Genomic DNA, 22,931 nt, shown 5'->3' with positions numbered 1-22,931 from the left:
CATGTGGGTGTGGAGAAAGAATCGCCCATGCTCACCTTCTTCAGTCTGCCACTCCTGGTTCCGATAAAGGCCACGCTGTAGCCATTATAGACGTAGGAGATGACAGAGGTCAGCCTGTCTCTGGTCTCAGTATACACCGTCAGGCCAGCTACCAGCTGGGAGCCCCCAAGGGGCTGGTTGATATCCAGCCCACAGAAGTGATCATCGATAGGCACAGGCTGCAGAGAGAGATGGGGGAAGACAGGGAGAGTTGGGTGAGACAGAGAGCAAGAGAATGAGAGTAAGAAATCTCAAAAAGACTGCTGTAAAAATCCTTACATATTTGCTACACACAATTACCATGGTTTTCAAGGCCGCAACTTCAAAAGTTATCGGGGCTGTTACATTTGTAAACAATGCCAGGATAGTGTGTTTGTTGAGCAGTTTAATTGCTCATGGCAAACAGGAGAACACCATGTGTTTTGTTACGGTTTCTGTGATTTAAATCGCTTGATCTGACATCACACAAATACACAGTCCCAGAGATGTCAGGTTTTGATTTAGCATCAGAGAGGCTCGCATGCTAAGCAGTCCTGTTACATCTAGCACAACCCACCTCAAACATCCACTAATGGCCTGTCAGACGGAATAGAAATCTCGCTTTTTAGGGCAACACATTTGTACTTTCATTTCCTGCACCTCTCGAGAGTATCTATTCTGCTTTCTTCTGCACTGGAACAGATGGATGACATGTGTAAGAGGCAGTATATGACTATTTGCAAAATAGGATGGAGGCAATGGTGGAATCAAGGTGGTTGGGTGAGAGTTGCTGAATTAACAACCTTGATAGATGTCCTTGTTAGCGTTTTCTGAACGCTGACAGCCTCATATCATACAGAGTTACAGTCACAAATGGAAAGAGAGAGAGTGAGAGAGAAAGAGAGAGAGAGCCTGAGCCTCTAAATGGAATCAAAGCGACATACAAAACTCCTCTGATTAGCATTGTACATTCATCTCCCCCACTTATTCTGCTGCTCTTTTGGAATATAGAAACGGTGAATGGGATTCTTCAGCGGGATTCTGGCTACTGTTAGTGTAGTCAAGGCTGTGGGGTAATCAAAGCTTCAGAAATGACATTCTCTAACCTGTCAGCTCCACTGTCTGAATAATGTGTATGTATGCCACATCAGAGGAGCCAATGCTGGTTGGCCCCAGGCTAGCTGGATGTTAATGAAGGGACTGGATGCAGAGCCCTCTTCAGGGGTTTAGCTACAGGTACCTACCGCCTTGGTGCACTGCACGTCCTTTCCCAGCAGCCAGTGCAATTCCAGGTTGCCCTCTCCCTGGTAGCAGGACTGCAGGCGCTCTTTAATGCAGGCGTTGACGTCTCGGATGGTAAAGATGCACAGGGCGGAGTTGTCCAGAGGCTTGTGGTACTGCTTCTGACCCTTGGTGAACACAGCAAAGAGGATGTCATCCTGGGCACTGATGTTCAAGGACCTGGCCAATACCTTCCCTGCCTTAGACAGGTGGGCAGCCTGTAGGAGGCGATACTCCTCTCCCTTATGTACACAGCCCACTGGCAAAGACACATAAGAGTGGAACTTTGTGTCCCCTTTGCAGAGGCGTATGATGCGGGTTGTGTAGAACAGGTCACCAGGGGAACTGCCAGCTGGCATCCCATTCTCTGGGGTCTCTGGCTGCACGGTCAGGAAGTAGACAAAGTTCCCGCTGGCGAAGCCATAAATGTAGTAGATGTCAAAGCGCGGGACCAGAGCTAGCGTGTCAGAGGGGATCTTAATGAGAGAGGAGACAAAGTCTGTGTGGAGCTCGTAGTCCAGCATGGCAGAGGACTCTGGGTCGCGGGGCAGCTTACGGCTGGAGATGGTGGGGAAATAGTCCTGCTTCCCACCCACAGCTGTGCCAATGAACAGGGTGCCGTCCTGGCCCTGCGAGGAGGGCACGATGACACCATACATGGTGCCTGTCTGGTTGACACTGGAGAGGTAATGCTCTTTCTTGTGGGTGGGCTCTACCAGGATAAACAGGTCGTCCTGTCGCATCAGCTTGCAGACTCCCTGGTAGAGGCTGCCACAGGCCAGCAGGCGGTTGTGGGAGTAGTCTATGAGCAGCAGTTTGTTAATGTTGTCAGTGGATGCCAAGGGCTCTGAGCAGGGCTGCACTATAAGAGGAGGGTAGCAGGCGTTGTTGTCGTACTCAGGACCTGTGTCGTGGGAGACCAGAAGTGTCAGGTTGGCAGACAGCTTGTAGATCCGGTTCACAGCACCAACATAGAGAACACCAGTGGTCTTGTGCACTGTCAGGTGGTTCAGGGTCCACTCTCTCCTCTCTGACTGGAAAGTGTTGACGGAATGATCTTGTCCCATTGCTAGGGAGATGGACATCATGACCAACAGCCACCACGTCAGGGGCCATGACTGCTCCTTAGTGCGGCCGCAGTAAGTGCATCCTATATCCAAACATGTCCCCATCCCCATAGGACTTCTAAGAGATGGCAAGTCCAGGCAAAATGTCTAGTGCTGTAGGGCAGGAATGAACAAGGCTGTACTCTAGTTGATATCCTCAACAATGGTCTTCACATCATCCTGAAATAGAAGATAAATAAACCGAACATGTTATAATAAACCTTTCATAATCCTTTAGCAAGGACTCATTAAACAGGGTTTTATTCATAAAACGTGTTGATTAAAATAATTATATGAATAACCTCCCTCCAATTTCACAAGGGTGACATTTTACAATGACAAGAGTTTTCCATTATAAGAGACAGGACTAAGAGATACAGGCCAGAGACAGCACAGAATCACACTGAAAAATAGCATCTTGAAACTGTTTCACCCTTGTTCTTCTGCTCTGCTTTCTCAGACACAACATACATCAATGGAACATGGAATTGCAGTAATCACTTCACAGTGTAGACCTCTATCCCACTGCAATCAAGTTCTCTCTGCTTCCTCTATCTGCAGGGGCTCATTCTCTCTGTGAGGTGTTCTCTCTGCTTCCCCTATCTGCAGGGGCTCATTCTCTCTGTGAGGTGTTCTCTCTGCTTCCACTATCTGAAGGGGCTCATTCTCTCTGTGAGGTGTTTTATCTGCTTCCCCTATCTGCAGGGGCTCATTCTCTCTGTGAGGTGTTTTCTCTGCTTCCCCTATCTGCAGGGGCTCATTTTCTCTGCGAGGTGTTCTCTCTGCTTCCCCTATCTGCAGGGGCTCATTCTCTCTGTGAGGTGTTCTCTCTGTATCCACTATCTGGAGGGGCTAATTCTCTCCGTGAGGTGTTTTCTCTGCTGCCCCTATCTGCAGGGGCTAATTCTCTCTGTGAGGTGTTTTCTCTGCTGCCCCTATCTGCAGGGGCTCATTCTCTCTGTGAGGTGTTCTCTCTGCTGCCCCTATCTGCAGGGGCTCATTCTCTCTGTGAGGTGTTCTCTCTTCTTCCCCTATCTGGAGGGGCTCATTTTCTCTGCGAGGTGTTCTCTCTGCTTCCCCTATCTGGAGGGGCTCATTCTCTCTGTGAGGTGTTCTCTCTGCTTCCCCTATCTGGAGGGGCTCATTCTCTCTGTGAGGTGTTCTCTCTTCTTCCCCTATCTGGAGGGGCTCATTCTCTCTGTGAGGTGTTCTCTCTGCTTCCTCTATCTGGAGGGGCTCATTCTCTCTGTGAGGTGTTCTCTCTGCTTCCTCTATCTGGAGGGGCTCATTCTCTCTGTGAGGTGTTCTCTCTGCTTCCCATATCTGCAGGGGCTCATTCTCTCTGTGAGGTGTTCTCTCTGCTTCCCCTATCTGCAGGATCCAAATGCATTATTATGCTTCCATGTATCCAGTTCCCTGTTTTCTTTACTCCCCTCCCTCTTGTTCTCCTAAATAGTCGAATCCTCCAGGAATTAGTCACTCTCTCCAGCGCGGCAGACATTCCAAAATTAAATCAGGCCTTTTCCAGGGATGCGAGAATGCGAGAATCATTAGGGATTCAAAGTCAGGCAGCATCAACCCTTTCGTTTCCTCGGTTAATTTCATTAGCATAGTTTACGTAGATGTTTCAACCAGGAGACAAACAATGACTCTAGAATATTGCATGGAATGCATGGAATGGATGAGTGGATGGATGGATGAGTACATTGATGGATGGATTAGAGAAAGGAGAGTGAAAGCCTTGAAAATTCATGTTATGTATGACTTTCTTTATTTTCACAATCTTGTGATCGTCATGTGTTTTATGCTTTAGTTTGAGTTCACATCTGTCTAAATTAAAACATTTCTCACATTGATTAGTCAAGATAACCTGGTTAGTCACTTTGGACCTGGAGAACAAATGGCACGTTTATCAGGCATCCTGTTTATATGATTCCTTATTAATCTAGGGTAGGGGACATTGATCAGAGATGAGGGAGAACTGGTGGCTTCATACTTGCACTCACTTCATCCCAGTCCATTATAGTAGTAATAAAAGTGCTATGCGCGAAGGAAAGGACTGTAAATTAGGAGTCCACATCTGCCTGCACTGCACCCGCTCCTTTCGTCTAAGTCCCAGCAACTCTGGACGCTTAGCCAAGCTGGCTCTCTAAGGCTGTGGAGCCCCCACAAGCCACACACTCTGTCCTGTCTGATTCCAGACCAACAGCTCTCTACTGTAGCCTCTTTGCTTCACAAACCATTCACCTTCCCAGTGGTAGCATTTGGCCAGCTCAAAGCCTTTAGCTTGGAAATAATTGCTTTCACGGTCCTAGGTCCCCTTAAGATAGGAACATAGATTATTTATCTCAATGAGATGTCCTGGTTAGAGTAAAGGTTAAATAAAAAAGGTAATGTGTGTCCTAGAATTCGAAAGACGTGGCCATGGCTGCACTCCATTGCTAACTAGTAACAGGATGTCTGGCAGTGTATGTTGTATATGAGCCAGGGAAGGGGAGGAAAGACAGGACTGGAGGATTGACACAGTGGTGTCTGGGATCTCTCCAACTCCACTCGTGTCTCATCTCCATCTGTCCCGGCCTCAAAGACATCAGGGGAGAAATCACTGGAGTGTTCCTTTTTCCTCTGGTCCCTTTGGCAGACAGACACACTTTGTGTATTCTCTCCCTGTTCTAAAAAACATACAACACATACCACCTTTGCAACACATACCACCGGTGCTGAAAGAAATCCTAGGGGAAACACTTTACTGGCACCGACATTGCTGCCCTGTTCTGTTGTCATCCTTTCATCATGGAGCTCTTTGGTGGTAATACATGTCAGTTACACATCTAAATGTTACAAGGAAAATATCAAAACTCTATATCTAGATAAATAAATAAAATGTCACTGCCCTGGCCAGCTGTGCCATGCAGGATACGCATAAAAGGTCAATCCTGTGGCTCCTGGGAGGGAGAGCAACAGGTGCTGACTGGAGATAGCTGCCTTAGCTACTAGCAGAGCCTTAACTACCAGCAGAGTCTTAGCTACCAGCAGAGCCTTAGCTACCAGCAGAGCCTTGGCTACTAGCAGAGCCTTGGCTACTATCAGAGCCTTGGCTACTATCAGAGCCTTAGCTACTAGAAGAACATTGGCTACTAGCAGAGCCTTAGCTACTATCAGAGCCTTAGCTACTAGCAGAACATTAGCTACTAGCAGAGCCTTAGCTACCAGCAGAGCCTTAGCTACTAGCAGAGCCTTGGCTACTAGCAGAGCCTTGGCTACCGTAGCTCTACCAAGCATTCCCTCTCCTTTGATTTGAATAAAGATATCACATGTCCTTCTCCTGACAATCTCTCTCACATCTGCAGTAACTAGACATTCCTTATCTAGTTTCTAAGCTAATATAATAACATGTTGTATTCAATTGGCCTTTGTAGTGAAACATTATGAATAGTCTTAGCCTAGTGAATCTCCGGGACCTGTTACATGATTCTCACACAGGTGTGAGCTGTAGCTCTGTTTTATGAAGGCTTCAGGGTAATCTGTCTTGACTCTATGCAGCATTTAATTGTTGTACATGCAGAAAATGAATTCCATTAACAGGTTGCCCAAGCAAATGGATTGTCACAAATCATTTTTGCCCCCCAGAAGTGCATCGCATTTCAAACACTATATTAAGCTCCCAGTTTACAATATCATGGGAGACCACCTTGAGTTGCTGTGTTCAGTGGTTTGGGAAAGCCATTATGTTATTGTAAATTATTCCAATCCAAATCATATGACCAACTTCAGTGTTATGAACCTCAACATCATTTGCATTGAGATCTTAGTTGCGCCTCAAGTATTATGTCTATGTCTGTGCAAAATATGTAATCCCTCAATTTGAATTGAAACCGTAAAGCTAAGGACAAATATTATAGCAACGACAAGGTGCAGCATAGTTCCTCAATACAGAGACCAACAGAGGTGAATTCAGTGTTGTGAAGATCAAGCCAAACCTTCTATAGAGAATAACAAGGTGGGCCAGAAGCAGGAAGTAACAGCAGTCTATCCATTTATTTTCTGCTGGATTCAGTCATGTTTGAGGCGTGCCATGCAGTCACACTGCTCTGTGTTTACCCTGGATTATAGGGACAGCTCCTTGCTGGCTTACAGCCCTCCCTGCGGAATACACTGCCTTGCCAGTCAGACACACTCCTGCCAACCCCAGCCTTAGCCCCAGACATGACTCATTCACACACACTCATTGAAAAACATGCTCAGGCCTCTGGGGATGCCAGGCTATGGTGGAGGGCACCAATCTGGGTCAAAATGCCATGCCATGCCATGCCACCATGTTTAATTCGACCTTAAGACCTCCACCAAGGGCTGTGCCTATGTTTTCAGCCTTCATTGGAGTACATTGGCTCGCCATTCTGGCATAAACTCTGCAGTGTGTTATTATGTGTTATTCATTGGAGTGTAACCGTCTGTGACCATACATAAACATGATTTTAAATGATCACAGAAATATGTCTCCTTTCCCTCTGTGCACTTTATGCACAGTGCGTATTGTGCTTTATATCTCAGGAATGTGTTCCATTTGCAGCAGCCTCTGAGGCTCGTGCTGGGCCCAGGCTGATAACGTGTGAGAGGATTGGAAACAGTCAACACACTGTGACACCATCTTTCAGGCTGCAGGACAGACACAGTGCTCTCACACTGAGGCAACAATAGAGTTGTGTCCTTTCATCAGATGTGATGAAAACTGTGTCCCTTGTGGCCATGTCTGATCAAGCTGGACAAGACAGAGTATTAACACAGTATGGAGGCACAAGGACAGGACTGGATGTGATCTAGTTATAGCAAACCTCCAGAGTATTGCTGTACATCTGTGTTCCCCAATCCTAGGTTTTAGGGTGGAATATCAGGGGTTTTGACAATTGAGAGAAAAATGACATATTTACCTGATTTATTTGATATGAATTGATAACCATTCATTTCTAACTAATAGTAAGACATTTCTGTCCTGCTAGTGTCTGTGTTTTTATGATCTCCACTCTACTTCCCTCTAGCTAACCTGAGCGAATGGTCGCAAGAGATGGCTTGAGCTGACAAATGAGTTAAAGACTGCGTTTCATAGACAAGAATGTGTTTTACTAGAGATAGTTTAGGAGTAGAACAATCCCTAATTGTCTCAAAATCATCCTTGCATCTGGGAAACTAAGCCAGGGTGGGGTTAAGACAGATAACGACAGGATGAACCCAGAGTGGCTTCTGATGCCCAAATCTGCATGGGAGGGGTGGAACCAACCATGACTAAGCATTCTTAGTGTCAGCTATATAAAGAACTCTGCATTTGTGTAAAGGTTAGGTTACTCGGTCCAACACTCAAGGGTGTTGGGTGGACCAGCCTCCTTATTGCAATAATTAATCGATATTGAATAAAGATGATTGCTTGAAGAAATGACTAAGTTTCACTTGATTAGAATATTCCACCACACAAACCCTTTACAAATCCATATAACCTTAAAGACATCTTCATCCCTTCTAGAGCTTATGTCGATGCATTATGTGCAGTATATTGTCATGTCCCCACATCTGGGTCAGTCTGCACAATGCGACACTGCGGAAATGTCTCATGCCCCTCAAAATGGCAATAATTTAATCATGGGCTAAATCACAAAGCCTGACGGGATACCTTTGTCTTGGGGTTCACAAATCCATGAGGACGAGTCATAGGGGGAGGGCGAAATTGTAAGCATTACACATGAATGAACTGGGAGGACGCCAGCCCCAACAGAACTTGACTTCCAAATGAATAAATGAAGGCAATTAGTAGATCTGTTTACAATGATGCAGAGACAGAAGTAGGTCATACATGTTGGAGATGGGGGGGGGGAGCGAGCCAGAGAGCCAGAGCTGGAGGCTGACACTGGTAGCTACAGTGAGGGGTAGAGGAATTAGGACATGAAAATGCCGTCTTTAATAACGATGACTTTTAAATTAATGTCAGATTTAATCACGAGGGACCTGTGAGGTTTATGGTAAAATAAATGTTTTGTGATCACTCCTCTGTGTCTTATTTGTGTTCTCATTGGAGGGCCAGGCCCCGGGCTATGGATTCTGCTTTTATTGGTCTTCTTACAAACCCACATTCAGCCCTATAATGGCTATAATGACATATGGATGTTCATTTAAAACACACGATACTGTGATTATTGGACAGGCCTACAAGCAGTGAATTCGACCAGATTTAGTGACCATTTGCCTCTTCGAATCAATTCAGGTGTCACGACTTCCGCCGAAGTCGGCTCCTCTCCTTGTTCGTGCGGCTTTTGGCGGTCGACGTCACCGGCTTTCTAGCCATCGCCACTCCATTTTTCATTCTTCCATTTGTTTTGTCTTGTTCCCTGCACACCTGGTTTTCATTCCCTAATCACACTGCATGTATTTATTCCTCTGTACCCCTCAATGTCTTAGTGTGAAATTGTTTGTTATGTGGTTATTGTGACGCGCCAGGCTGTTTCCATGTTTGTGCACGTTGTATGTTCATTTGGTACATTAGCTTTGGTGAGTGTTTTTTCACGCTTTTGCCTTTTTCTGGAGGTTTTGACACAGTTTGTTCACTCCAGCCTGAATAAAGTGTGCGCCTGTTCACAACACTCTGCTCTCCTGCACCTGACACCAGTACACACACCCTTGACATCAGGCTATTCCTCATTTTATTTGATATAATCATTTGTTGGATTGTTTGATGTTATGAGTAAAATAAGAATTAAATGTATTTTATATCAATTGTATTGTTTAGTGAACAATTCTCAGACTGCTAGCTTTAGAGACCAAGCATTAAAAACCATAAAACATCACTCAATCAATCCAAAAATATTACGGTTGTAAAAACCACAGGGTAGTGAACCAAGCTAGGGGAAAGGAATCTCTTCAAGCATATTGTCAAAACACAATCAGTGACCCCTGACAATGATTGGCATTATGCACAGCAGTAAAACTTAAATTGCTGCAACACTGCAGAATTCTGAGTCCGCATGGAAATATAGAGCTTCCCAGTCAGATTCACTCATCAATTCCCTTCCCTGGGCTCTGTCTTCAGTACATTTCACTGTGGATCACTACTGACTAATGGTGACCTGAAACAGGCTCTTTGAATCAGCGAGCGCTCATGTTGCATGAATGATGAGAATCAAAGGGGAAAGTCAAAGTGACCTCCAGCACTCTGATGAAAACCTGTGCAGCCCAAGTGCAATACCAGGTCTTCTATAATTCAACATTCAGTGAAAGACAGAGCAAGTCTGTATGCCGCTAAATCACCCCCATCGGTAATGACATTTAAGGGACTTAAAAAAGAACAAGGGAAAGAGCAAGGCTACGAGTGCACTGTTGGCATGACAGCTGAGAGGACTAGGGAATAAGGCTAATGAAATACGAGCTCTCTTCCCCAGTGGGGTTTGGGCAGGGACAAGGAACATCTATAGAGTTCTGTATGCTCTTTCACTGTTCACGTAGATTACCAGCTAGTTACAACATTAGTCTATTCCTGCCTTGAGTGTATTTTTTTAAATATAGCTTACGACATCCTACATTTATTGTAACTGTCCCTGTAGATCAGCTATATTCGTCTCAGTCAGTTACAGTATGACTGGGTGTGTAGTATGCTATACTGTGTAAGCTTTGATGGCATCAATCATTCAGGATAGAAAAGCCAAACATAGCAGTGAAAGATGTTGATCTCTGAAATGATAGACAGTAGACTTCAATATACAAAGTGCACTTCCATGTACAGAGTACAGTATATGAGGGGGAAATAACATGCACAATGGAAAGAACAAATGAAGCGGAAAATTCACACACACCCTTATATGGACAGGCTGTTATGCAGGTGAATGAGGACCCAAAAGCGACTTAACGGAAACAGAGTCTTTATTCCAGTCTTAAACAAAAGCGATAATCCTGGATATTATCTAGGCAAATGCAAAAACAGGAAAACTGAGAGTAGAGTAGAGAGTAGAGAGGAATGACTGGAGACGCGACCACAGACTGCAGGTCGCTTCGGGAAGGCACCGGCCGTAGCTGACATTGACACCTGCTCACACGCAGCATCTGAAGAAGGTAAAACACGACAGGGCGGAACAAGGACACAGAACAGCGAACATCAAGCAATGATCCGACAAGGACAGAAGCGGAAAACAGAGGGAGAAATAGGGACTCTAATCAGAGGGCAAAATAGGGGACAGGTGTGAAAGAGTAAATGAGGTAGTTAGGAGAATGAGGAACAGCTGGGAGCAGGAACGGAACGATAGAGAGAGAGAGAGGGAGAGAGGGAGGGGGAGAGAGAGGGATAGAAAGAGGGAAAGAACCTAATAAGACCAGCAGGGGGAAACGAACAGAAGGGAAAGCACAAGGACAAGACAATATATGACAAAACATGACACAGGCACACAAAGCCAACAACAACTGATTCAGAACAAGCCTGTATGTTTCCTCAGCTTCCCTCTACCGGCCCATATGGCTGTGTAGGGATCAGGATGCCAAGGATGGAGGTAGCTGGCACAAAAAAAATTGCGATCAAAGAAATGACAACGCAAAGAGAGCATCTGCGACCTTCACTGCTGACAAATCACTGGGAGCCCAGAAAGAAACAGGAAAGAGTAGACATGGTGTCTACTATTCACAACTTCACCCCTGGAGACTCTAGTGCACCGGCAGCACCCATTCCTCATTTAATCCCCAGTGTAAATAAGATCATTGAGGTGGGACACAGCCAGAGCCCTGCAAATAAAAGGATCTGCTCATACAGCTTACCTTCTTCCATCCTGCCCCTAACTTTAACCTACATTGAAACTATGCACTCATGCCCGAGTCAGTGGCACGGTACAGGGAATAAAAACATGGAGACTGACTTACTGCACAAATCATAAATCATGTTCCCCTAAATACTTAATTGCTTCCTCCTCACATTACATGTTTGACACTGCCAAGTCCCCTCCTATAGAGTACTATGTGTCTTTATCTCTGCTCTTATCTCTTAGTTCTCAACCCTGCTCATCTATTCAACGTCCCGTCATGACCTCATAGGTCTCTAGAAGCATAAGCATTTAGCTACACTCACATTAACATCTGCTAACCATGTGTATGTGACGGATAACATTTGATTTGATTTCTCTCACTAATGAATCCGTGGCTCTCGCCTATTGTCTAAAAAGCTCAACCATTTACACTAGCACAATGCCATCTCACAAAGTGCCAGGGATCACAAATCAACATGGATGTAGCCTGTCAGAGAAAATCCAGTACAACAGCACTGTGACAGCAGCATTTACATTGAAAATCGAGATAACAATCTGGAGGCGTGGTGCCATATTGCATGCAGTGTACTGCCAATGGTTCCACCTGGCAGGTGAGCTCACTGTATGCCTCCACCTGTATCTCTCCTCCGACACTCTCCACTAAACTCTCTACACTTTGAATAGACACGTACAGTCTTTTTACCTCTATGCTGGCTTTCAGACACCACTAAATAATCAGGTACTTGATGGAGGACGGAGGAGAGAAGAAAACAGCTACAGGCCATGTTTGTTCATTTAGGGGATTGTATTTATCTTTCTCACTCTCATACTCTCACTCTTTCTTTCTCTGTCTGTCTTTGTGACGTTCCCTCTTTCACATTCGCAAAAGTATGTACACTCGCTCATATATACAGTGCATACATATGTACATACATACATACACACTAGCCAACATGAGGGCCCTCCTCCCCTTCCTCCTCAGGCTATAGCATCTGAGCTGTCGTGTTTCATCAGTTTCTCCGTGGGCAACGGGAGGGGTCTCCAGCTCTGGGTAGTGAGCTGATGTGCAGTCACACACCGTGTAATTGTCTTACAAACACTAATTTGCCTGACTTACCACTGCAAATAGAGTGCAGGGCATTGCCGCTGACCCACATTGCTCCTGATGATGTTTGGATCACACAACAACCATATTTAATATCAACATTTGATCAGGCTAGTACTCCACACTAAAATAACATAAACTCGCATTATCTATAATCATTTTAAAATGGGGAATCATGACACCTCGGTAAAGAACACACTAGCCAGTGTTGCAATGTTAAATAAAAAAATATGAAGAGAACTCACTGACAAGTCCCCTCCTATAAGTACTATATAGAGTACTATATGTCTTTATCTCTGCTCTATCTCTATATCATTCTTTGCAATGGTAAAAAGAGGGCTATTTCCTGCAGCATAACTTTCTCTAATCTACTGACCCTGTTTTCATTGCCTCTCATCAGTCATGAAGCAATCCAGAGTCACCTCTAAAGGAAAACGCAATCTCATTATATGACAGTAGGCCTACAGTAATAAAAAATAAACTAAAATAAAGACCTTTTTAAATTCTAAAATTAGCAGGCAACTGATAAAGCTACTGACCTGGCATTAGCGAGTCAACAGAGAGAAGTCAATCTCTCTCTCTCTGTGAGAAGCTTTACTGCTCTGGTGGGACCATCTGAATAAATGCCAGTCCAACTGGCCAGTGAGATAAGCATGAGCGTAGAGAGCAGAGAGAGCACACCAAGAGCCCTGGGTTCATCTGGTTTGCATGACTAGTAGAGTCTAAAAGACTAATCCATTCCTCCTTCCAAACACACAGACAGAACAAAGATGAGATGAGCTTGGGCAATAGCATTGTGAAGTTTGCACTGCAGCTGCTGTTTAGGCTTAAAGGAGAAGTTCACTATTTTACAACATGATCTTAGATGGTTCCTCACCCTGAAAGTAGTCTATGAGCCAAGAAAACTGTAATCCATTGTTCAGTTTTCTTTAAACAGCCACTAGATATTTCAGCTAACCTTAGCCACCACAAGCTAATAATGAATGGAGGTGATGGGGGTATGTGAGTATGTTTAAAAAAAAAGTCCACATCACCTGATATCAATTCAAATCAACTCCATATTTGGTTTGATATTACTTAAAGGTGATTTTGCCACTTTAAAAAACATGATCACATGCCCCCATCCGTTTCATTATGACTACTACGGTTGTGCCAATCATGTTATATACTTTTTTAAATGTTTTTATTTAACCAGGCAAATCAGTTAAGAACAATTTCTTATTTACAATGACGGCCTACCCTGGCCAAACCCTCCCCTAACTCAAATGACGCTGGGCCCTATGGTACTCCCGGTCACGGCCGGTTGTGATACAGCGATGCCTCTAGCGCTGCGATTCAATGCCTTTGTAACGGATGTGAAACGGCTAGCTTAGTTAGCGGTGTGCGCTAAATAGCGTTTCAATTGGTTACGTCACTTGCTCTGAGACCTTGAAGTAGTAGTTCCCCTTGCTCTGCAAGGGCCGTGGCTTTTGTGGAGCGATGGGTAACGATGCTTCGTGGGTGACTGTTGTTGATGTGTGCAGCAGGTCCCTGGTTCGCGCCCGGGTATGGGCGAGGGGACGGTTTAAAATTATACTGTTACATTGATGCTGTTGACCCGGATTACTGGTTGCTGCGGAAAAAGGAGGAAGGTCAAAAGGGGGGTGAGTGTAACGGATGTGAAACGGCTAGCTTAGTTAGCGGTGTGCGCTACATAGCATTTCAATTGGTTACGTCACTTGCTCTGAGACCTTGAAGTAGTAGTTCCCCTTGCTCTGCAAGGGCCACGGCTTTTGTGGAGCGATGGGTAACGATGCTTCGTGGGTGACTGTTGTTGATGTGTGCAGAGGGTCCCTGGTTTGCGCCCGGGTATGGGCGAGGGGACGGTCTAAAGTTATACTGTTACACCTTAACAGGCTGACTACACCGCCCGCGTCGCATGCGCGAGCGTTGCAAAATATATTTTGAAATCTATGTTATTCAATTATTGCACCATTATTGCATTGCTTGCGCGCGCCAACGAGCATTTGCGTTGCCAAGGGCTAGAATAGAAATCAGTTTTATTTCTGATGCAGATCGCGTTGCTGTCACGCCCTGGCCTTAGTATTCTGTGTTTTCTTTATTATGTTGGTTAGGCCAGGGTGTGACATGGGTGATTTATGTGTCTTGTTTTGTCTAGGGGTTTTGTAGTCTATGGGGTTGTGTTCAGTTGAGTGTTCTAGGTAAGTCTATGGTTGCCTGGAGTGGTTCTCAATCAGGGGCAGGTGTTTATCGTTGTCTCTGATTGGGAACCATATTTAGGCAGCCATATTCTTTAGGTATTTTATGGGTGATTGTTCCTGTCTCTGTGTTTTGCACCAGTTAGGACTGTTTCGGTTTTTCCACGTTTTCTTATTTTGTATAGTGTTCACGTTTTCATCTTTCATTAAAGATGTTTAGAAATAACCACGCTGCATTTTGGTCCGCCTCTCCTTCCCAGGAAGAAAGCCGTTACAGAATCACCCACCAAAACAGGACCAAGCAGCGTGGTGACAGGCAACAGCAACAGAGGCCAAAGACACAGGACTCTTGGACATGAGAGGAAATCCTCGACGGGAGAGGACCCTGGGCTAAGCCAGGGGAGTGTAGCCGCCCCAAGGTGCAGCAGGAGAAGCGGCAGCAGGAGCAGCGCAAAGAGGAGTGGACATGGGAGAACGAATTGGACGGTAATGGACCCTGAGCACAGCCAGGAGAATATCGCCGCCCCAAAGAATAGCTGGAGGCAGCGAAGGCGGAGAGGCGCTGGTATGAGGAGGCAGCACGGCGGCGTGGATGGATGCCCGAGAGTCAGCCCCAAAAATATATTGGGGGGTGGCACACAGGGAGTATGGCGATGCCAGGTAGGAGACCTGCGCCAACTTCCTGTGCTTACCGGGGGGGGGGGGGTCGAGAGAGGCGGGCAGGCACCGTGTTATGCTGTGGAGCGCACGGTGTCCCCAGTGCGGGTGCATAGCCCGGTGCGGTACATACCAGCTCCTCGTATCGGCCGGGCTAGAGTGGGCATCGAGCCAGGTGCCATGAAGCCGGCTCTACGCATCTGGTCTCCAGTGTGTCTCCTTGGGCCGGCGTCCATGGCACCAGCCTTGCGCATGGTGTCCCCGGGTTCGCCTGCACAGCCCAGTGCGGGCTATTCCACCTCGCCACACTGGCAGGGCGACCGGGAGCATTCAACCAGATAAGGTTTGGCAGGCTCTGTGCTCAAGAGCTCCAGTGCGCCTGCACGGTCCTGTCTATCCAGTACCACCTCCACGCATCAGCCCTCCGGTGGCTGCTCCCCGCACTCACCCTGAGGTGCGTGTCCTCGGCCCAGTACCACCAGTGCAAGCACCACACACCAGGCCTACAGTGCGCCTCACCTGTCCAGCGCTGCCAGAGCCTTCCTCTCCAGCGTTGCCTGAGCTGCCCGTCTGTCCAGAGCTGCTAGGGTCTCCCGTCCGTCCAGAGCTGCTAGAGTCTCCCGTCTGTCAAGAGGCGCCAGAGCTCCTCTGTCCAGCGCTGCCAGAGCTTTCCTCCTCTCCAGCGTTGCCTGAGCTGCCCGTCTGTCCAGAGCTGCTTGAGTCTCCCGTCTGTCCAGAGCCGCTAGAGTCTCCCGTCTGTCATGAGCCGCCAGAGTCTCCCGTCTGTCATGAGCCGCCAGAGTCTCCCGTCTGTCATGAGCCGCCAGAGTCTCCCGTCTGTCATGAGCCGCCAGAGTCTCCCGTCTGTCATGAGCCGCCAGAGTCTCCCGTCTGTCATGAGCCGCCAGAGTCTCCCGTCTGTCATGAGCCGCCAGAGTCTCCCGTCTGTCTGTCATGAGCCGCCAGAGCCTCCCGTCTGTCATGAGTCTCCCGTCTGTCATGAGCCGCCAGAGTCTCCCGTCTGTCATGAGCCGCCAGAGTCTCCCGTCTGTCATGAGCCTCCCGCCAGAGTCTCCCGTCTGTCATGAGCCGCCAGAGTCTCCCGTCTGTCATGAGCCGCCAGAGTCTCCCGTCTGTCATGAGCCGCCAGAGTCTCCCGTCTGTCATGAGCCGCCAGAGCCGCCAGTCAGCCAGAGCCGCCATTCAGCCAGGATCTGCCAGAGCCGTCAACCTGCCTGAGCTATCTCTTGGTCTTGGGCTACCTCTCAGTCCTGAGCTACCTATCAGTCCTGAGCTACCTATCAGTCCTGAGCTACCTATCAGTCCTGAGCTACCTATCAGTCCTGAGCTACCTATCAGTCCTGAGCTACCTATCAGTCTTGAGCTACCCCTCAGTCTTGAGCTACCCCTCAGTCCCGAGCCACCCCTCAGTCCCGATCTACCTCAGTCCCGAGCTGTCCCTCAGTCCGGAGCTGCCACTCAGTCCAGTGGGGCCCTTTGTTAAGGTTACTAGGCCAAGGTCGGCGGCGAGGGTCGCCACTCAAGGGACGCTAAGTAAGCGGACTAAGACTGTGTTGGAGTGGGGTCCACGTCCCGCGCCAGAGCTGCCACCGTGGACAGACGCCCACCCAGACCCTCCCCTATGGGTTTAGGTGTGCGGCCGGGAGTCCGCACCTTTGGGGGGGTACTGTCACGCCCTGGCCTTAGTATTCTGTGTTTTCTTTATTATGTTGGTTAGGCCAGGGTGTGACATGGGTGATTTATGTGTCTTGTTTTGTCTAGGGGTTTTGTAGTCTATGGGGTTGTGTTCAGTTGAGTGCTCTAGGTAAGTCTATGGTTGCCTGGAGTGGTTCTCAATCAGAGGCAGGTGTTTATCATTGTCTCTGATTGGGAACCATATTTAGGCAGCCATATTCTTTAGGTATTTTGTGGGTATTGTTCCTGTCTCTGTGTTTTGCACCAGTTAGGACTGTTTCGGTTTTTCCACGTTTTCTTATTTTGTATAGTGTTCACATTTTCATCTTTCATTAAAGATGTTTATAAATAACCACGCTGCATTTTGGTCCGCCTCTCCTTCCCAGGAAGAAAGCCGTTACAGTTGCAAGTCCTGCCTCTCCCATCTCATTGGTTATACCCATGTGGGTGACTGAAAGACGAACGAGGTCAGTGGCGGTAATGCACCTAATTTATGAAAGTTGCCAATCGCAATATAAAGTCAAGAGAAGAAAAAGAGAGATGACTAGAAAGGATTCGGTTGACTGTTTTATGTGTGGATTAATTGTCGGAGTAGAGGGCCTTATGCATTTCATGTAAAATAACAACTCAATGTTTATATCCCAGGACAAATTAGCTAGCAACAGCAAGCTAGCTAAATTAGACAAATTAGCTAGCAACAGCAAGCTAGCTAAATAGGACAAATTAGCTAGCAAGTGCAAGCTAGCTAGCTAAATTGACATAAATGTTTAATGCTTTTCGACCTGTCCCCAAATTAATGTAATTGGTTCAGAATTAGTTTTTATATTTTAAGCTGCATGTCATGATCGCGTTTGATGTGGAGGGACAGAATAAATGTATGCACAATGGTGCACGCTCGCAGCTGGTTTGGGTTCTGTTTTAGACTGCTGCGCCACTCGGGAGCCCGATGGGCGAGGCTATTGTAACAAGTTATATGCCAGCACTGTAGGCTCACTGCCTCTGCCCAGAGACCTGTTAAAATGTCATGGCAACGGCCGTTAGAGCTCACCTCGCCACATATGAGCCCTGGTTAAAGTCCCTGTTGCAGCTTTCACTTTCTTCTGCTAGATTGATGGCTGCGTTGGGATCACATCCAGCTCACGTCTAGTTATGTGATCTAGTGGTGGGAAGCATTCTGTTTTTCCACATTGTGTTGGGTATATCTAGTGAACAATGGATAAGCAGCAATGGGCATGACGGATAGAAGTAGTCACTACAGGTGTGATCAAGCCTTACATCAAAGTTGCCTGAAGCTGAATGGAAAGTGTTATGCCCTTACCAGTTATTCAGAAGAAAATCCTCTGTGATTGTCTATTTGAAATAAATTAACTTACCAGAGTGGACCCAACACAAACACATTCTACACATTTACATACAACCTGTTTAAAGTATTATTACAACCATGGTGTTCTTTTGTTACTGAAGCTTAAATATAAAATAACCTGACAATGATCCACATCACATGGGTAGACAAATTATATGTGTGTTATGCAGCAAAAAACAACTATCCTTTTTTAGGATGTAAACCAGTAATATGAATAACTAATGATGTAGGATGTAGGATTTTCTACAGCCTAGAATCGAGGCCTTTCCCAGTCATGAAGGACGAAGTTAGGCCCCTCTTGATTCTCATTGGCGAAGACTGAACTCAAGTTAAGGGTTATACGTCAGACTCTCCTATACCACTTTGCCCAACATGTTATACCCCATAGGTTGTAAATAAACCCGTTTTATACTGATACAATTTGCATTATTACTATAGGGCTGTGAAATCCATAGCCGAATGGCTTCAGACTGAGCCTTTCTCACTGGAAATTGCTGCTGGCATTTAACATAGCATAGGGTTAGGGTATTTCATACTCTCCTATACCACTATTCCCAACATCTATGAAAAATAATTAATTCAAAAGTCAAGAGTTGTCTATAACATGAGTACAAACAGAGTGTGTGTAAGTGTTTGTGTGCATGTTTGTATTATGGTGTGCATTATAATTTCCCATCATAAAAATGTATCCCCATTCCCCAATCAAATACCTTAATCGATACCACAAAATTGAAATCTGGCAACCCTCATAAAATTCGACATAGCCTTGTATTAAATGCATTAGGAAAGAAATGGTGTGATGTACACAAAAAAGTGGAGCCTTGTATTAAATGCATTTGTGTAATGTAGGCCCCACGAAATATGAAATGTGTTAGGAAGATAATCATGTAGGTTGCCTATACAAAGAAAAGGCATTTCTGACTACAAGTACACCAGTATCCCGAAGTATTAAGTGAAAACAAGCATAGAAAACAGTATTGCCATTAATAAATATTTAACGCTACTATTATATTATAATTATTTTGGTGACAACCTGGTTGATGAGGATGCATTTTGATGTATGCCCATTTGAGCATGATTAGGATGATGAGAATGATGATGATAGGTCTCATGAAAGGGTCTTCAGGTTGTGTGTGCCTATTGCTGCTGCCTAAACCCAGAATCCCTGACAGTTGTCAATCATAAGTAACGTGCCTGCCTCAAAAAGACAAAGGTGATGCCTCTATAGAGAAATATGTCCACGATTTTGCATCATCACAAAATAGCGATTCAGTAGGAAATGTATCACAATCTGAGATACTCCAGAGAGTCAGATAGAATACGCTATCTCTATATAAAGAGCTGCTTGCTGAGTGTGAGAACGAGATGATATCACAGTAAATGCAATTCAATTTAACCTGCCATCTACGGAAAGGTTAGCATTGTCTAGATCCTGAAAGAATATACCTGTATGCAAATACATGTGGAAAGAATATACATGTATGTAAATCCCTTCAAACAATAAGAATGTAGCTAATTTATTTTGGACGCGCGGGTTTATCATTTCACTGCGTCCTGAGCGCGCGAAGTAATAACCCAACTTTTCCATTTCATCCTCTCATGAGCTGCAGTTATCAATGTTAGTATGGTACTCACCTTGAAATGTAAAAAGGCTCAGTCATGATGTGTCTGGTGTGCTAAATGAATAAAGAACCTGCTGAATGTAGTGTCCTTCCTTTGGTGTTGGAAAATGTCCCACAATGGCACCGTCAGCGCGCTATGTCCATATGCCGACAACAAAAAAACAATTAGGATGCGATTATCATTCTCATTTATCAGGCTGGAACAGTTATCTGATCTCTCATTTTATTAATGGAAATATAGCCCTACATGTGTTCTAAACTCGCATCCCTAATTCAACATCAATAATTTTCTCGTTGCCACATTTCAAAAGACTCGTTCACGTTTCAATTCGGTGTGTCAATGCCGGTGGTAGGCTTCAAGATAGGACTCTCATCAGTTCACTTGCACCTCACGTACAGTGTGCTGTTCAAACCCAACCTTCCTCGCGTCATCCTTTGGAAAGGGCTCAATGTCTTTTTTCTTGAACTGACAGTGAACGTTAGTTGGCTTCATCTTTAAAATATGAGGAATTGGTGCCTATAGGGAATTTCAGACTGCTGTTAGGGGACCATTTTAATGAAGAATGTGTCATTTTTTTATGATTGTGTTTTTATTTTCATATAGTGTTGTGTATAATAACGTATGTTTTAATGTGTTTATGGATGTGTAGTTGAATGTGCATATTGTATTTTGGTGTGTATTGTTGTACTAAATAGAGCTCATCTTGTAAAGAGACCTTGGTCTCAGCATTAACAAAAAGTCGACAAATTAGTCCACAGGACTGAGTCATTTGATGCTCTCACATTCACACACTGTGCTCTATTGCACTTTGTTTTCTAGTGGCAACCCACTAGAAAAAAACTGTCTCAATCAACGTTGTTTCCATGTCATTTCAACCAAAACATTCAGTGTGATGACATTGAAACAATGTGGAAAGCTGATTGGATTTGCAAAAACTTAATCAACCCGGTGACATTTCTTGTTGATTTCACATTGAATTCACATTAGTTGACAACCCAACCAAATGTAAATCAAAACTAGACATTGGACTGACATCTGTGCCCAGTGGGTGGGAAAAGCAAGAAACATTGTACACTGCAACATTATCATTCATAAAAATGTGTTTTACTCTATTCTCCATGTACCCTTGGAGATTTAAATGTCAAATTTCCCTTTGAAACACTGACATCTATAGGTTCAATGCTGCAACCACACTCTTTCAATGAACTCTCTCTTTGCTTCCAGCTGCCTGAAAATCTAACTAGTAGAGAAAACATCCAGAATATCTCATTTGCAAATGTACATATGCATTCTACCCCTGAGTAAATGTTGTTGTAAGGATAACATTCCTTGTGAAGTTATTCTGCTATAGACAGCCTAGGCTGGTAGAGGAACTAACCTAACAATATTAATTAAATACAGAATAAGGTCACCTTATATTACAAAACCAATCATGGTTTTTAAAACAGGCAGTAGGTGCCATTGTATGCTCTTCAAAGTCAAACCCAGAGTATGTTGACCAGAGACCTGCTCACATTGCTGAAAAGCGCAGAAGGCCTTTCTGACAGTTTTCCTGGAGGCAGTAGCAAAGCCTGTCAGACGGCCAGCTGTCTGGCCCTCATTATCCAGTGGTTGACATGTGGAGGTGTCAGACCTACTACCTGGTGGTTCTGAGTGGCCCAAGGTGGCCAGTAGGCTGGCTGGACTCCCCCATAGCAGTACAGATGGCAAGTACTCCCCACTGGCCTTCACAGGTGATCTGGCCGTGAGCCCCAATTACACAGAGAAAAACACACAGAAAGACAGGGCCCCTAAAAACACAAAGGTTTCAGAACAGTCAGATTTGTTCAGTACATAGCTGGTTTTCAGAGTGACAAGACAGTGAATGTTTTATAATTATAATTTATAATTATTTTGCCCAATAAAGTGATCATGCTGATTATTAATATTTGCTCTCAGTAATGACATATCTGCCATATTAAGCATTGTTCAGAGGTATTCATTATAAGTTGTATGCCTTTGCTTAGGGACCTAATAACAGACAGAGACATAATTGAACAGTTAGATGCAATCTACTTCATGGAAATTACCATAACAACACAACACTTTGGAGAAATGCAATGGGGAGGCATAATACACATGGAATAGTATTGAACTGACTGGCTGCCCAATTAAGTTGTCATAACAGATAGATAATAAGAACAAAAACCTATAAAACCAACTGAGCTGTTACAACCTTGCTTTAAAATGAATGAGACAGAGGATTGCTAAACAAACACACTGAATTAGCTTCACACTTTGTTCATTTCACATCCATCATCTTCGGATTACAACAAAACATTTATCAAAATGACACTTGAATCTTGAGCTCGAAAACTATTATCTTTGGTCACTCAAACGTGCTGAGACTTACTTAAAAAGGAATGTAAGGCCTACTTTAATAAACTTGATAACCAAATGCAAGTACCAAGCAGGAAGATGTACTGTACTGCCATGTTTGAAAACACTTGTACTGCGGTCATTGTGGATGGCAATACCTTAAGGGGACAACGTTTGTACTGTTGTCTGCCTAGTAAATGTGCACTGTGTAGCTACCCTGTAGCCTAGTGGTTAGAGCGTTGGGCTAGTAACCGAAAGGTTATAAGTTTGAATCCCCGAGCTGACAAGGTACAAATCTGTTGTTCTGCCTCTGAACATGGCTGTTAACGCACTGTTCCTAGGTGTCATTGAAAATAAGAATTTGTTCTTAACTGACTTGCCTAGTTAAATAAAGGTAAAATTTTGTTTGCATTATTTACAGCGACATATGACATTTCTATATTTATGAACCTGCCTTACGGTACGCAAAGATCTTACCACATTAGAGAGAACCAGAACCATATTTATTACATTGACTTTTTTTTAAACTGAAGTTAGAGAGTAAGACATCCTCAATTTTAATACATCTGTAAATACACCTTGTGGAAAACTTACCTACAGTAGTACTAGTTTGATACTCTGAGTGGGATTACAACCCTCCTTGTGTCTACAGATTTACCATACTCAATTACAACAGTGTGCAATGTTAGTCTACTCACGTTTTTTCTATTTTAGAATTCGGCATCTTAATCCATCTTCATGTTATTACCCCCATTAACTCCA

At 44.9% G+C, this 22,931-nt stretch overlaps 1 protein-coding gene across 1 annotated transcript in view; it reads right to left on the bottom strand.

Moving 5' to 3' along the window:
* LOC124003787 (plexin-A2-like) overlaps positions 1-20,154 on the bottom strand; it is a 72,962-nt gene extending 52,808 nt beyond the window's left edge. The window contains exons 1-3 of the mRNA XM_046312356.1: positions 19,824-20,154; positions 1,263-2,585; positions 36-218 (exon numbers count right to left, since the gene is read on the bottom strand). Of these exons, the coding sequence (XP_046168312.1) occupies positions 36-218; positions 1,263-2,477 (1,398 nt within the window). The 5' untranslated portion in view covers positions 2,478-2,585; positions 19,824-20,154. The remainder of the gene's footprint in view (positions 1-35; positions 219-1,262; positions 2,586-19,823) is intronic.
* Positions 20,155-22,931: the final 2,777 nt, after the last annotated feature.

Source organism: Oncorhynchus gorbuscha, linkage group LG18 (genome assembly GCF_021184085.1).
Source record: "Oncorhynchus gorbuscha isolate QuinsamMale2020 ecotype Even-year linkage group LG18, OgorEven_v1.0, whole genome shotgun sequence".
In the NCBI taxonomy this organism is placed as follows: Eukaryota; Metazoa; Chordata; class Actinopteri; order Salmoniformes; family Salmonidae; genus Oncorhynchus; species Oncorhynchus gorbuscha.
The sequence above is the reverse complement of the archived record's forward strand: the minus strand, read 5'-3'. Positions and strand labels throughout refer to the sequence as shown.